A 16,010-nucleotide genomic window follows, 5' to 3' on the forward strand; every position below is an offset into this window, starting at 1 on the left:
AAATCAGCAAGGGCCTCGGGCGGGGCAAATCAGCATGGGCCTCGGGCGGGGCAAATCAGCATGGGCCTCGGGCGGGGCAAATCAGCAAGGGCCTCGGGCGGGGCAAATCAGCAAGGGCCTCGGGCGGGGCAAATCAGCAAGGGCCTCGGGCGGGGCAAATCAGCAAGGGCCTCGGGCGGGGCAAATCAGCAAGGGCCTCGGGCGGGGCAAATCAGCAAGGGCCTCGGGGCGGGGCAAATCAGCAAGGGCCTCGGGGCGGGGCAAATCAGCAAGGGCCTCAGGGCGGGGCAAATCAGCAAGGGCCTCGGGGCGGGGCAAATCAGCAAGGGCCTCGGGGCGGGGCAAATCAGCAAGGGCCTCGGGGCGGGGCAAATCAGCAAGGGCCTCAGGGCGGGGCAAATCAGCAAGGGCCTCAGGGCGGGGCAAATCAGCAAGGGCCTCAGGGCGGGGCAAATCAGCAAGGGCCTCGGGCGGGGCAAATGACAAACTTCCCCTTCTGGAGCACAGTTTAGCCTGTCGGCATAACATCAGGACATTAAACATTATCACTGAGCTGGCACAGGGTTTTGGGTTGGATTTTGACAAGCTCAAATACTTGTACTGACTGTCAACTTCTTCTCTGGACCAATTGTGGGAATGTCAAAAGTGAAATGGAGCAATTCATTTTGGATTCCAGGCTAGTGAATGTCTCTCTTAGGTGGAGCTGCTCATCAAAGGTCAGATTGTGCAACAAGCTGCACATGACTGAGCTCATTTTTTTGTCCCTAGCCTCAGGTATGTGTGGCATCATGAGGGAAGTATGTGTGGGTTGAGTAATCAGAACAACGATTGGCACTGTGCTGCAGGTCTACGGCCAGTCAGTCAGAGCTGCAGGTCTACGGCCAGTCAGTCAGAGCTGCAGGTCTACGGCCAGTCAGTCAGTGCTGCAGGTCTGGGGCCAGCCAGTCAGTCAGAGCTGCAGGTCTACGGCCAGTCAGTCAGAGCTGCAGGTCTACGGCCAGTCAGTCAGTGCTGCAGGTCTGGGGCCAGCCAGTCAGTCAGAGCTGCAGGTCTACGGCCAGTCAGTCAGAGCTGCTTGCTCAGATTGAGAGTCCGTGTGTGAGTGGGGGAAAGAGGAACACGTGAGTCGTATTAGTCACGCTCACTCCCTTTAATGTTATCTAAACCCAGCCTAAACCCAGCCTAAACCCAGCCTAAACCCAGCCTAAACCCAGCCTAAACCCAGCCTAAACCCAGCCTTGTGGATGGGTTCACCCAGTCAGCCTTGTCTTCAGTCTTTTCTCTTGACTGTGTGTGTTCCTGTAATCTTATCTACCTGTTCCAGGCTGCTTCCTAGGCTAGGAGTACAACTCTTACTGTTTACAGTGTACATAGATGTGGGGAATGGGATTGCCAGTCAGTCTATGCTCTCTCGTCCCATCCCTCCATTCTATATTGTGAGTGTCTAAACTACACAAGCACAGAAATCTTGGAGTTGAAGGATTCCGGATTTCTTACTAATTCTCTCCTGATTCCAGGAATCTTTTACGGGACTTTTGCAACCCTAGTGTGTATATAAACTAATGATAAACTAGGCCTTTTCTCTCTTCTCTCCAGTAGTACGGTGGGCCATGCAGAGCCAGCCTGTGTCCCTGCAGGGGTGAGCTCCAGCACCAGCCAACGTTTTTCACCGTGATGGCAGCAGAGCGGGATGGGCGGGGGTGTGAGCTGCCCATCGCCCCGGGCCAGGTGTACATCGAGGTGGAGTATGACTACAATTACAAGTCCAAGGAGCGTCAGGTCTCCATCCACCAGGGAGAGTGTTACATGTTGGTGAAAAAGACCAACGGGGACTGGTGGCAGGTCAAGAAGGAGGAGGGGGCCAAGGCGTTCTATGTCCCAGCGCAGTACGTCAGGGAGGTCCGCAAGGCCCTCATGCCGCCTCCCAAGCCCCTGCACCTGGGGCATCACCGTGGGGGGAGCGGGGGGAACCCTGTGCGGGTCAAACCCATCGTCCTGGAGATGGACAGATCTAACGAGAGCCTGAATGTGACCAGTTTCAGTCGGCCCTCTCCCTCCTCACCCTCTCCCTCCTCCTCATCGGGGGCAGCCCTCACCCCTCCGAGGCAGCGCAGGGACAGGGATGCCAACAAGAACCCTGGTAGAGACCCTGGCAGTCCCACCGACCATGACAGGGCCTTGGTAGATGTCCTCCAAAACACCCACCCTCACGCTCCTGGACGGGGATGTAACACGCTGCCCCGTGCCCGTGCAACCTCCCCTGAGCTCCGCAGGGCGCCCCTAGACGTGGACATGCCTCCGGGGCAATGTGACTCGGAGGGGTCGGAGAGACGCAATGACTCAGAGTCTGGAGATGAGCTGAGCAGCGGTTCTAGTGAACACTTGCAGGTAAGATCTCTCCATCTCTCTCTCTGTTAAGGTCTCTCCATCTCTATCTGTTAAGGTCTCTCCATCTCTCTCTGTTAAGGTCTCTCCATCTCTCTCTGTTAAGATCTATCTCTCTGTTAAGGTCTCTCCATCTCTCTCTGTTAAGATCTCTCCATCTCTCTCTCTGTTAAGATCTCTCCATCTCTCTCTCTGTTAAGATCTCTCCATCTCTCTCTCTGTTAAGATCTCTCCATCTCTCTCTCTGTTAAGATCTCTCCATCTCTCTCTCTGTTAAGATCTCTCCATCTCTCTCTCTGTTAAGATCTCTCCATCTCTCTCTCTGTTAAGATCTCTCCATCTCTCTCTCTGTTAAGATCTCTCCATCTCTCTCTCTGTTAAGATCTCTCCATCTCTCTCTCTGTTAAGATCTCTCCATCTCTCTCTCTGTTAAGATCTCTCCATCTCTCTCTCTGTTAAGATCTCTCCATCTCTCTCTCTGTTAAGATCTCTCCATCTCTCTCTCTGTTAAGATCTCTCCATCTCTCTCTCTGTTAAGATCTCTCCATCTCTCTCTCAGTTAAGGTCTCTCCATCTCTCTCTGTTAAGATCTCTCCATCTCTCTCTGTTAAGATCTCTCCATCTCTCTCTCTGTTAAGATCTCTCCATCTCTCTCTCAGTTAAGGTCTCTCCATCTCTCTCTCAGTTAAGATCTCTCCATCTCTCTCTCAGTTAAGGTCTCTCCATCTCTCTCAGGTAAATATTGTTGAATGACAAAAGCTGGTGATGTTTTGGTCTTTCGCTCCTGTCTGAATCTTTTGAAATGTTTTCCTGCTGTTTGTGTGCAGTGGTGATGATGTGAAAGTAATCTGAGCCGACTGCAAGTGTTCTTTCTTTTAGGTAGCACAGTATGAGGTACTACTTGAACTGAATTATTGTACTATGGTACTATGGTACCCTGTTGTTCTCTGTAGTAGCTGGCTGATTAGGGCCTGGGTGTAGTAGCTGGCTGATTAGGGCCTGGGTGTAGTAGCTGGCTGATTAGGGCCTGGGTGTAGTGGCTGACTGATTAGGGCCTGGGTGTAGTGGCTGACTGATTAGGGCCTGGGTGTAGTGGCTGACTGATTAGGGCCTGGGTGTAGTGGCTGACTGATTAGGGCCTGGGTGTAGTGGCTGGCTGATTAGGGCCTGGGAGTAGTGGCTGGCTGATTAGGGCCTGGGAGTAGTGGCTGGCTGATTAGGCCCTGGGTGTAGTGGCTGGCTGATTAGGGCCTGGGTGTAGTGGCTGGCTGATTAGGACCTGGGTGTAGTGGCTGGCTGATTAGTGGCTGGCTGATTAGGGCCTGGGTGTAGTGGCTGGCTGATTAGGGCCTGGGTGTTGTGGCTGGCTGATTAGGGCCTGGGTGTAGTGGCTGGCTGATTAGGGCCTCGGTGTAGTGGCTGGCTGATTAGGGCCTGGGTGTAGTGGCTGGCTGATTAGGGCCTGGGTGTAGTGCATTGTTTCCTAAACTAGGGATCTTCTGAGAGAACTCTGAAATCAAATAAATCCAATTGAGCTTGGTTCATAGTACCAGGTGTTCATAGTACCAGGTGTTCATAGTACCAGGTGTTCATAGTACCAGGGGTTCATAGTACCAGGGGTTCTGTTTTCTTACTACAAATGCTCTGTCTTTTGTACCGTTTTATCTACTAAATATTATGACCCCATCACTGGTCCTCTGTGGATTAGAAGCCATGCAACCCTGCACCCACACTGGTCCTCTGTGGATAAGAAGCCCTGCAACCCTGGACCCACACTGGTCCTCTGTGGATAAGAAGCCATGCAACCCTGGACCCACACTGGCCTCTGTGGATAAGAAGCCATGCAACCCTGCACCCACACTGGTCCTCTGTGGATAAGAAGTCATGCAACCCTGGACCCACACTGGTCCTCTGTGGATAAGAAGCCATGCAACCCTGGACCCACACTGGTCCTCTGTGGACAAGAAGCCATGCAAACCTGCACCCACACTGGTCCTCTGTGGACAAGAAGCCATGCAACCCTGGACCCACACTGGTCCTCTGTGGATAAGAAGCCATGCAACCCTGGACCCACACTGGTCCTCTGTGGATAAGAAGCCATGCAACCCTGGACCCACACTGGTCCTCTGTGGATAACAAGCCATGCAACCCTGGACCCACACTGGTCCTCTGTGGATAAGAAGCCATGCAACCCTGGACCCACACTGGTCCTCTGTGGATAAGAAGCCATGCAACCCTGGACCCACACTGGTCCTCTGTGGATAAGAAGCCATGCAACCCTGGACCCACACTGGTCCTCTGTGGATAAGAAGCCATGCAACCCTGGACCCACACTGGTCCTCTGTGGATAAGAAGCCATGCAACCCTGGACCCACACTGGTCCTCTGTGGATAAGAAGCCATCTTCTTGTCCCTCACTTGTTTGTATTTTTTGTCCATCACTTGTAGGTATTCTATCCCTGATATCCCTCAACCCTGATCTTCTTCTTCTCTCTCTGCGTCACATGACTACCTGTCCACTCCGAACGTCTTGGAGAGTAGAGGTTTCTAATTGGTTCTAATCTTGGGAAAGGCTCTATGACTAGACATACTTAATAGGAGCATACTGGACTTAATCGGAGCATACTGGGCTTAATAGGAGCATACTGGGCTTAATAGGAGCATACTGGGCTTAATAGGAGCATACTGGGCTTAATAGGAACTTACTTAACTGACTTGCCTAGTTAAATAAAGGTTAAGAACAAATTCTCATTTACAATGACGGCCTGCCCCGGGCCAAACCCGGCCTACGCTGGGCCAATTGTGCGCCGCCCTATATGACTCCCAATCAAGGCCGGATGTGATAGAGCCTTGATTCGACCCAGGGACTGTAGTGACGCCTCTTGCACTGAGATGCAGTGCCTTAGACCGCTGCACCATTCGGGAGCCCTAACAATGGTGATTTATGGTGAAAAAGACAGAATAGAAAACTCTACTCGTAAAATATTTAGAAACAAATGGTTTTGGGGTATAAATATACACTGTAGAATACAATATTATGCAAAGTTAGTATTGATCATATCGAGTAATATATATTTATTTATTGTCATGTACATTCTGTGTAGCGAGAGCGTGCTGCTGTACCCCTTTCAAGCTGCCGTATTTACCCCTGGGTGACCTGACCAAATTCACATAGAAATATGAGTTATGGATCTGTTATTTCCATTGAAAGCAAGTCTAAGAAGCAGTATATCTGTTCTAAGGGTGCTATTACTATGCTTCCCGTTGTTAAGTTGTGTTTTTTGTGTTGTCTTTCGGTTCTGTACACCAGCTTCAAACACCTGAATTATTTTGTATTAAATGTAGTTACTGAACAGATATTTCACAGCAGTTTAGATGGGACATTGATTCTCTACACTATACAGTACATTGCTTGTTTTTGTCATGTAAACTGAAATTAGGAGAACTATCACAGTTTTAGCAACCAGAAAATGGATGCTCGATTTAAAAATAAATGTTTTTGCATAATGCACCTTTAAGCCCAGCTGAGATAAATGTCAAGTTAACAAAATGACATCTATGTTTAACAATGCAAGGCTCATTTAACAGTAACATAAGACAAAATGCATTTAAAAATGTAAGCTAGAAATGCCTGAAATCTTTTCTCTTGTTGTAGTTCACCAGGTTATGTTGCTACTGTGTGACTGAGTCACGCAGCCCCAACTGCTAGCATGAAAAGCCAGATGCTTTTAATGGTAATGAATGCCATTGAAATATGCTATCACTGGCATTCATCAGCACATCAATCTCTTCATTTTACATGAAGTATCATCGCCTATTTTAGCAGGTATAAAACATATTTTAAAAGTGTTTATCCGAGGGTCGCCTCAACCCAACTTTTTTTTTTTTGCAGCTTTGAAATTGACCACTACTGGGAACTTACACACAACTGTCAATCATTTAATAATAACACATTTGATTGGCTTAGAATAAAAACTGTTATGGATATAACAACCACATGAGTTGGTTGAAACATTAAACAGCACAACATTTGTATTTATTTGTCTTTTTACTTGAATCCAATAATGGAACTGGGGTTAATGGGAACGCTTACCCTAGTAGCTGGTATGGCCTTCGTTCCCATGCCACCCGGCTCTATTAGAGGTGCTGTGTCCCAAATAGAACCCTGTGTCCTACAAAGTGCACTACTATGGGCCCTGGTCAAAAGTAGTGCACCATAAAGGGATCAGGGGTGCCACTAGGGCGGGCCTGGCTGCTGGGGCTTGTGTTGCCATGCCACCCGGTTGGGTCTATTGGATCTTTATTGGAGTGTTTACATCGGAACAAAGGGGCCAGTGAATAGAAACTGGGTCACATTGGTGCAGTGCTGGGACACTGTGTGAATGGGCAACGGGCTGTGTGGGTGGGGGATACAGGTCTGCTCAGTTCATAGATGAATCTCCTAAACAAAACCACTATCTGGGTGTATAGGCTGCTATTCAGTTGGGGTCTTCAAAAAATAATAAGAAAGAAACATGCATAAAAGAAGAAAAAAAATACATATGACTTTTTAAAAACATTTTAAAATTTAAAAAAATTACACCCAAATAAAATAATTGTAAAAATACAAGAATTTCAAAGTTTCTGTTTTTTTCAGAGACGAGCAAAACAAACATGGGACTTAATGCTGCCATATGTAACTTTTTTTTGGTGACAACCCAAATAAACATAGAAATGTTATTTCTAGATCTGTCATTCTCATTTATTAAGCATGTCTAAGAAGCGGTCGATCAGTTCTATGTGCTCTATTTCTCATTAAGGTTTGTTTCTGTATTTTACTTTCTGTTGTACACCAGATTAAAACAGCTGAAAATACAATGTTTTTGTTTATGGGAATTATATTTCAGTGGTTTAGATGGTACAATGATTCTCTACTCAGTGACTGCTTGATTTGTCACACAAACTGAAATTAGGCAAACGATTTGGAATTTTAGCAACCAGGAAATGGAAGTGTGATTTTTGCATATTTAACTTTTTTTTATAATAAGGACTTAATGCTGAGTCAATAGGTGACTTTTTAACAGGAAGAAATGTCGTTTGAAAGAAAACAACATGTTTGTCTGCTCCAGAGTAGAGTTCCTAAGGCCTTTAAGTGGCCATTGAAATACTGCCCAAGATAAAGGTCAACAAAGTCCAGCCAGTTCTGGATGTGTAGGCAGCAAGCCAAGAGCAAGACAGCAAGCCAAGAGCCCAGCTCTAATCTATCTTCAGTCAATCACTCGCTTTGTTTCTCTCTCTCTCTCTCTCTCTCTCTCTCTGCACTGCTAAAAGTGTCTGGACTTGTCTTAGTCAGGGAACTGTAAAACACATAGTGACAACTGCTCATGTCAAAAAAGATTTTAAAAATCTATTTGATTGATTCTAATGTTGGCGCTAGGAACTCTAGCATTTTGCTACACCCACAATAACATCTGCTAAATGTGTGTGTGTGAGTGAGACCGATAAAATTTGATTAGATTCTTATGTACAGGGTGTTCAACTTAAAAAAAATATATATTTCACCTTTATTTAACCAGGTAGGCTAGTTGAGAACACCTTTATTTAACCAGGTAGGCTAGTTGAGAACACCTTTATTTAACCAGGTAGGCTAGTTGAGAACACCTTTATTTAAACCAGGTAGGCTAGTTGAGAACAAGTTCTCATTTACAACTGCGACCTGGCCGAGATAAAGCATAGCAATTCAACACATACAACAACACGGAGTATCACATGGAATAAACAAAACATAGTCAATAATACAGTAGAAAAATAAAACAAAAAGTATATATACAGTGAGTGTAAATGAGGTAAGATAATGGAGTTAAGGCAATAAATAGGCCATGGTGGCGAAGTAATTACAATATAGCAATTAAACACTGGAATGGTAGATGTGCAGAAGATGGATGTGCAAGTAGAGATACTGGGGTGCAAAGGAGCAAGATAAATAAATACAGTATGGTGATGAGGTAGATAGATGGGCTGTTTACAGATGGGCTATGTACAGTGATCTGTGAGCTGCTCTGACAGCTGGTGCTTAAAGCTAGTGAGGGAGATGTGAGTCTCCAGCTTCAGTGGTTTTTGCAGTTTGTTCCAGTCATTGGCAGCAGAGAACTGGAAGGAAAGGCGACCAAAGGAGGAATTGGCTTTGGAGGTGACCAGTGAGATATACCTGCTGGAGTGGGTGCTGCTATGGTGACCAGTGAGCTGAGATAAGGTGGGGCTTTACCTAGCAGAGACTTGTAGATAACCTGTAGCCAGTGGGTTTGGCGACAAGTATGAAGCGGGGGCCAACCAACGAGAGCGTACAGGTCGCAGTGGTGGGTAGTGTATGGGGCTTTGGTGACAAAACCGATGGCACTGTGATAGACTGCATCCAAGATGTTGAGGAGAGTGTTGGAGGCTATTTTATAGATGACATGGCCAAAGTCGTGGATCGGTAGGATGTACAGTTTTACGAGGGTATGTTTGGCAGCGTGAGTGAAGGATGCTGGCAGCGTGAGTGAAGGCCGGGGCGAAACAAGCTAGCAGTTAGTAGGCCGGGGCTAAACAAGCTAGCAGTTAGTAGGCCGGGGCTAAACAAGCTAGCAGTTAGTAGGCTGGGGCTAAACAAGCTAGCAGTTAGCAGGCTGGGGCTAAACAAGCTAGCAGTTAGTAGGCTGGGGCTAAACAAGCTAGCAGTTAGTAGTCTGGGGCTAAACAAGCTAGCAGTTAGTAGGCCGGGGCTAAACAAGCTAGCAGTTAGTAGGCCGGGGCTAAACAAGCTACCAGTTAGTAGGCCGGGGCTAACAATCTAGCAGTTAGTAGTCTGGGGCTAAACAATCTATCAGTTAGTAGGCCTGGGCTAACAATCTAGCAGTTAGTAGTCTGGGGCTAAACAAGCTAGCAGTTAGTAGGCCGGGGCGAAACAAGCTACAAGTTGCTCTAGGTAGCTCTAGGTAGCTAGCAGGCCGCGGTTAGCAGAATGGGCCTTCAACGGATGTCACGCCTGAGGGGCCTTTTGGAATATTCACGTCGTAGAGGATCGGCGGGTTTCCGTGCCCCGTACCGGCAGTAGAAGGGGTCCGGATATTGTAGCCCAGGAGTGGACTTCGGTGGTAGCACACGAGCCCTACCCGGGCTTGCTTCAGGCTAATTGGTGCTTGCTCCGGGATGCATTGTTGTAATGTTCTTAGAGAAATGTGCTTACGGTATTGTATCTTATCGTGGAAACACAGGCAGTCCCCTAGATGCTTGTTAGGCATATTGTTCAAGTTAACACCCTCCCTCCATCCCTCTGTTCTCTATCCTCTTTCAACCTGTTCAGCCCTTCCATGTGTTATTCTAACCAAGGCAGTGAGTCAGCAGAACCTCTCTTCCTCTCCCTCACTCTCTTCCTCCTCTCTCTCTTTCTCCTCTCCCTCTATCTTCCTCCCCTCCATTTCTCTTTCTCCCTCTTCCTCTCTCTCTTCCTCCTCTCCCTCTTTCTCCTCTCCCTCTTCCTCTTCTCTCTTTCTCCTCTCCCTCTATCTTCCTCCCCTCCCCTCCATCTCTCTTCCTCCCTCTCTCTTTCTCCTCTCCCTCACTTTTTTCCTCTCAAAGAAGCACTAAGGACATTATTTGTAGTCTAATCAGAACAATCAACGAGCCCTTCCCTCTCTCTAGTTTATCTCCGATCTCTCTCCTCTATCTTTTCCTCACTCTTCCTCCTCTTCATTCACGCTCTCTAGTTTATCTCCCATCTCTCCTCTATCTCTCCTTCCTCCTCTTCCTCAATCGCTCTAGTTTATCTCCCATCTCTCTCCTCTATCTCACCCTCACTCTTCCTCCTCTCCTCTTCCTCACTCTCTCTAGTTTATCTCCCATCTCTCCCCTCTATCTCTCCTGGCAGGCAGCTGTAATAAACATTTAAATCAACTCTCTTTGCCTGTGTAGCAGAGAGGGACACCACACACACACACACACACACACACACACACACACTGAACCCCTCTGAGGGAGCCAGAGATGTGTGCTAGAGATTGGCCAGCTGCAGTCATGTTGCTCATTCTCTTTTTAATAGGCTTATTATGTGACATGAGGGCAGGGGGCCGTATAGGCTTTCTAAAGGGGACACACAGTGGGAACAGGGACTGGGTTCTGTTTTGGCCTGGGATGTAGCCTAATGCTGGAATGACTCTGCAGTCTTGGTTGCCAGGTGTCCTTTGCCTCTGTGATAGGGCGATTAGTTCCCCCCTGTCCATGTAATCTTATTCAGTATGATCTAAAAAGGAGAACTGATCCTAGATCAGCAGTCTTACTCTGAGATGCTTGATAAATGCAGTACAACCCCTGCACTGTTTTGTACTACAGTGTACTACTGTAGTAGTGAGTCATGTTGAATGTCAGTCTGTAGGAACTTTCTGTTCTCCTCTGCTGTCCTTTCCTCTCCTCTGCTGTCCTCTCCTCTGCTGTCATCTCTCCTCTGCTGTTCTTTCCTCTCATCTCCTGTCCTCTCCTCTGCTGTCCTTTCTTCCCCTCTGCTGTCCTTTCTTCTCCTCTGCTGTCCTCTCCTCTGCTAACATCTCCTCTCCTCTGCTGTCTTCTCCTCTGCTGTCCTTTCCTCTCATCTCCTGTCCTGTCCTCTCCTCTGCTGTCCTTTCCTCTGCTGTCCTTTCCTCTGCTGTCCTTTCCTCTGCTGTCCTTTCCTCTGCTGTCCTTTCCTCTGCTGTCCTTTCCTCTGCTGTCCTCTCCTCTGCTGTCCTCTCCTCTGCTGTCCTCTCCTCTGCTGTCCTCTCCTCTGCTGTCCTCTCCTCTGCTGTCCTCTCCTCTGCTGTCCTTTCCTCTGCTGTCCTTTCCTCTGCTGTCCTTTCCTCTGCTGTCTTCTCCTCTGCTGTCCTTTCCTCTCGTCTCCTGTCCTCCTCTGCTGTCCTTTCTTCTCCTCTGCTGTCCTCCTCTGCTGTCCTTTCCTCTGCTGTCCTCTCCTCTGCTGTCCTTTCCTCTGCTGTCCTTTCCTCTGCTGTCCTCTCCTCTGCTGTCCTCTCCTCTGCTGTCCTCTCCTCTGCTGTCCTCTCCTCTGCTGTCCTCTCCTCTGCTGTCCTCTCTTCTGCTGTCCTCTCCTCTGCTTTCCTCTCCTCTGCTGTCCTCTCCTCTGCTGTCCTTTCCTCTGCTGTCCTTTCCTCTGCTGTCCTCTCCTCTGCTGTCCTCTCCTCTCCTCTGCTGTCCTTTCCTCTGCTGTCCTTTCCTCTGCTGTCCTTTCCTCTGCTGTCCTTTCCTCTGCTGTCCTCTCCTCTGCTGTCCTCTCCTCTGCTGTCCTTTCCTCTGCTGTCCTTTCCTCTGCTGTCCTTTCCTCTGCTGTCCTTTCCTCTGCTGTCCTTTCCTCTGCTGTCCTCTCCTCTGCTGTCCTCTCCTCTCCTCTGCTGTCCTCTCCTCTCCTCTGCTGTCCTTTCCTCTCCTCTGCTGTCCTCTCCTCTGCTGTCCTTTCCTGTCCTCTGCTGTCCTCTCCTCTGCTGTCCTCTCCTCTGCTGTCCTTTCCTCTCCTCTGCTGTCCTCTCCTCTGCTTTCCTCTCCTCTGCTGTCCTCTCCTCTGCTGTGCTTTCCTCTCCTCTGCTGTCCTTTCCTCTGCTGTCCTTTCCTCTGCTGTCCTCTCCTCTGCTGTCCTCTCCTCTCCTCTGCTTTCCTCTCCTCTGCTGTCCTTTCCTCTGCTGTCCTTTCCTCTGCTGTCCTCTCCTCTGCTGTCCTCTCCTCTGCTGTCCTCTCCTCTCCTCTGCTGTCCTCTCCTCTCCTCTGCTGTCCTTTCCTGTCCTCTGCTGTCCTCTCCTCTGCTGTCCTTTCCTGTCCTCTGCTGTCCTCTCCTCTGCTGTCCTTTCCTCTCCTCTGCTGTCCTCTCCTCTGCTTTCCTCTCCTCTGCTTTCCTCTCCTCTGCTGTCCTCTCCTCTGCTGTGCTTTCCTCTCCTCTGCTGTCCTTTCCTCTGCTGTCCTTTCCTCTGCTGTCCTCTCCTCTCCTCTGCTTTCCTCTCCTCTGCTGTCCTTTCCTCTGCTGTCCTTTCCTCTGCTGTCCTTTCCTCTGCTGTCCTTTCCTCTGCTGTCCTTTCCTCTCCTCTGCTTTCCTCTCCTCTGATGTCCTTTCCTCTCCTCTGCTGTCCTTTCCTCTCCTCTGCTGTCCTTTCCTCTCCTGTCCTTTTCCTCTCGTCTGCTGTCCTCTCGTCTGCTGTCCTTTCCTCTCGTCTGCTGTCCTCTCGTCTGCTGTCCTTTCCTCTCGTCTGCTGTCCTCTCCTCTGCCGTCCTTTCCTCTCGTCTGCTGTCCTCTCCTCTGCCGTCCTCTCCTCTGCGGCTGACTGATTTGTAAAGGCTGAGGGGTATGTTCTGTTTTCTTGGGAGAGACTCTGGCACTCTGCCCACTCCTGTGTCGTGCTCTCTCTCTCTGTCTCTCACTCACGCACATATATGTAAGAGACCAAAGGCTGGGCTTAGCATAGTGGAGAAGGCTGGGCTCAGGGGCTTAGCATAGTGGAGAAGGCTGGGCTCAGGGGCTTAGCATAGTGGAGAAGGCTGGGCTCAGGGGCTTAGCATAGTGGAGAAGGCTGGGCTCAGGGGCTTAGCATAGTGGAGAAGGCTGGGCTCAGGGGCTTAGCATAGTGGAGAAGGCTGGGCTCAGGGGCTTAGCATAGTGGAGAAGGCTGGGCTTAGCATAGCGGAGAAGGCTGGGCTTAGCATAGCGGAGAAGGCTGGGCTCAGGGGCTTAGCATAGCGGAGAAGGCTGGGCTCAGGGGCTTAGCATAGCGGAGAAGGCTGGGCTTAGCATAGTGGAGAAGGCTGGGCTTAGCATAGTGGAGAAGGCTGGGCTCAGGGGCTTAGCATAGTGGAGAAGGCTGGGCTCAGGGGCTTAGCATAGTGGAGAAGGCTGGGCTCAGGGGCTTAGCATAGTGGAGAAGGCTGGGCTCAGGGGCTTAGCATAGTGGAGAAGGCTGGGCTTAGCATAGTGGAGAAGGCTGGGCTTAGCATAGTGGAGAAGGCTGGGCTCAGGGGCTTAGCATAGTGGAGAAGGCTGAGCTCAGGGGCTTAGCATAGTGGAGAAGGCTGGGCTCAGGGGAGTGACGGGCGTGGGGGGAGTGACGGCCGTGGGGGAGTAGGGAGAGAGTGACCGGCGTGGTGGGGGGGGGGGGGGGGGGGCTGGCATGAAGGGGAGTGACGGGTGTCAGAGAGCGTAGAGACTGTTGTGCCAGACAGAGAGAGGAGAGACTGTTGTGCCAGACAGAGAGAGGATAGACTGTTAGCCAGACAGAGAGAGGGGAGACTGTTAGCCAGACAGAGAGAGGAGAGACAGTGAGACTGTTGTGCCAGACGGAGAGACATTGAGCTCAGATGGCATGCTCTTTTTTTCTATGAAAGTGTATTGGTCTGTGTGTGTTTGTGTAGCTGGCTGTCCTTCCCTAGTGCAGCAGTACCTATGTAGCGTTCCTCAGAGTTAGTCGGTGAGAGGGAAAGAGGGCTGCAGTGGGGTTTTGGCTCTCCTCTGCAACAGCACTACAGGATAGATCACTGCATCACTCTAATAGGGACGCCATGTACCCAACCGACGAGACAGTTACGGTAAGAATGCTGGCTTCATCTCACACACACACACACACGGCTATCAATTGCATGAACAATAGCAAACCGGAAGAAGAGAGTAAAGTCGACAACACAGAGGACCGTCGACAACACAGAGGACCGTCGACAACACAGAGGACCGTCGACAACACAGAGGACCGTCGGCAACACAGAGGACCGTCGGCAACACAGAGGACCGTCGGCAACACAGAGGACCGTCGGCAACACAGAGGACCGTCGACAACAAGCCAGCTGGCACTTTCAAATGAAGGTGTACTGTCTCTCTCTCTGCACTCTGAGAACTAGACCATTTATCATAATTGGGCTGCTACGGTATTTTATAATACTTAATGTATGACATAAAATACCACATTATTATACACAAGCTCTGAAAGCATGTATATACTGAGTGTACAAAACATTAAGGACACCTTCCTAATATTGAGTCCCCCTCAGAACAGCCTCAGTTTCTCAGGGCGTGGACTCTACAAGGTGTCAAGCGTTCCACAGGGATGCTGGTCCATGTTGATTGGTGGAACATTCTTAATACACACGGGAAACTGTTGAGCGTGAAAAACCCTACCATTCACCCTCTGAATGATTCACCCTCTTGTCCCCATCATTCACCCTCTGAATGATTCACCCTCTTGTCCCCATCATTCACCCTCTGAATTATTCACCCTCTTGTCCCCACCATTCACCCTCTGAATGACACACATACACAATCCATGTCTCAAGGCTTAAAAATCCTTCTTCAACCTGTCTCCTCCCTTCATCTACACTGATTTGAAGTGGATTTAACTAGTTACATAAGGGATCATATCTTTCAGCTGGATTCACCTGGTCAGTCTGTCATGGAGAGAGCAGGTGTTCCTAATGTTTTGTACACTCAGTGTACATGTAACTAAGCTTTATAGTCATGCAACACACACACACACACACACACACAATATACACACACACACACACAATACACACACACACACAATATACACACACACACAATATACACACAATATACACACACACACACACACAATATACACAATATACACACACACACAATGTACACACAATATACACACACACACAATATATACACACAATATACACACACACACAATATATACACACAATATACACACACACACACACACAATATACACACACACACACAATATACACACACACACACACAATATACACACACACACAATGTACACACAATATATACACACAATATACACACACACACACACAATATACACACACAATATACACACACAATATACACACACACACACACACACACACACACACACACACACACACACACAATATACACACACACACACAATATACACACACACACACAATATACACACACACACACAATATACACACACACAATATACACACACACAATATACACACACACACAATATACACACACACACACACAATATACACAATATACACACACACACAAAATATACACACAATATACACACACACACACAATATATACACACAATATACACACACACACACACACACACAATATACACACACACACACACAATATACACACACACACAATGTACACACAATATACACACACACACACACACACACAATATACACACACACACAATATACACAATATACACACACACACAATATACACACACAATATACACACACACACACACACAAAATGTACACCCAGTTTGTTGAGCTGCCTGCTTGGTGTGTAGGGATTATACCATCCTGTACAGACTTCCTGGTCTTATTGATCACTTGTTACATGTCATGATCACATTTTTTGAGGATTCCTTGAAGCTATAATGGCGCTCTTATACGATGTGATGCTCATCAATGAACAGTGGCTGACTGGGAGCTCGAGATTCATCGTTTGAATTTGACTTCTCGAGATTCATCGTTTGAATTTGACTTGAGGTGTGTGTGTGTGTGTGTGTGTGTGCGTGTGCTTGTGCGTGTGCGCGTGTGGAGGATGTGCTGCTAGGCTCTTGTCATGCCATATTACATAAGCAGCCTGGG

General features: G+C 48.5%; 1 protein-coding gene across 32 annotated transcripts in view; it reads left to right on the forward strand.

The window, feature by feature from the left end:
- The window catches only part of LOC110530753 (rho GTPase-activating protein 12), a 121,671-nt gene that overhangs the window by 13,637 nt on the left and 92,024 nt on the right, over positions 1-16,010 (forward strand). For 16 of the 32 annotated variants that reach the window (XM_036986464.2, XM_036986466.2, XM_036986458.2 and 13 more), the window contains one exon: positions 1,597-2,388. In XM_036986464.2, coding sequence (XP_036842359.2) covers positions 1,675-2,388 — 714 coding nt within the window. In that variant the 5' untranslated portion in view covers positions 1,597-1,674. The remainder of the gene's footprint in view (positions 1-1,596; positions 2,389-16,010) is intronic. The other 16 variants (XM_036986462.2, XM_090182818.1, XM_090182815.1 and 13 more) reach the window with 1 other exon arrangement.

The sequence above is a fragment of the Oncorhynchus mykiss genome, chromosome 8 (assembly GCF_057628025.1).
Source record: "Oncorhynchus mykiss isolate SJ-2025 chromosome 8, ASM5762802v1, whole genome shotgun sequence".
NCBI classification, from domain to species: domain Eukaryota; kingdom Metazoa; phylum Chordata; class Actinopteri; order Salmoniformes; family Salmonidae; genus Oncorhynchus; species Oncorhynchus mykiss.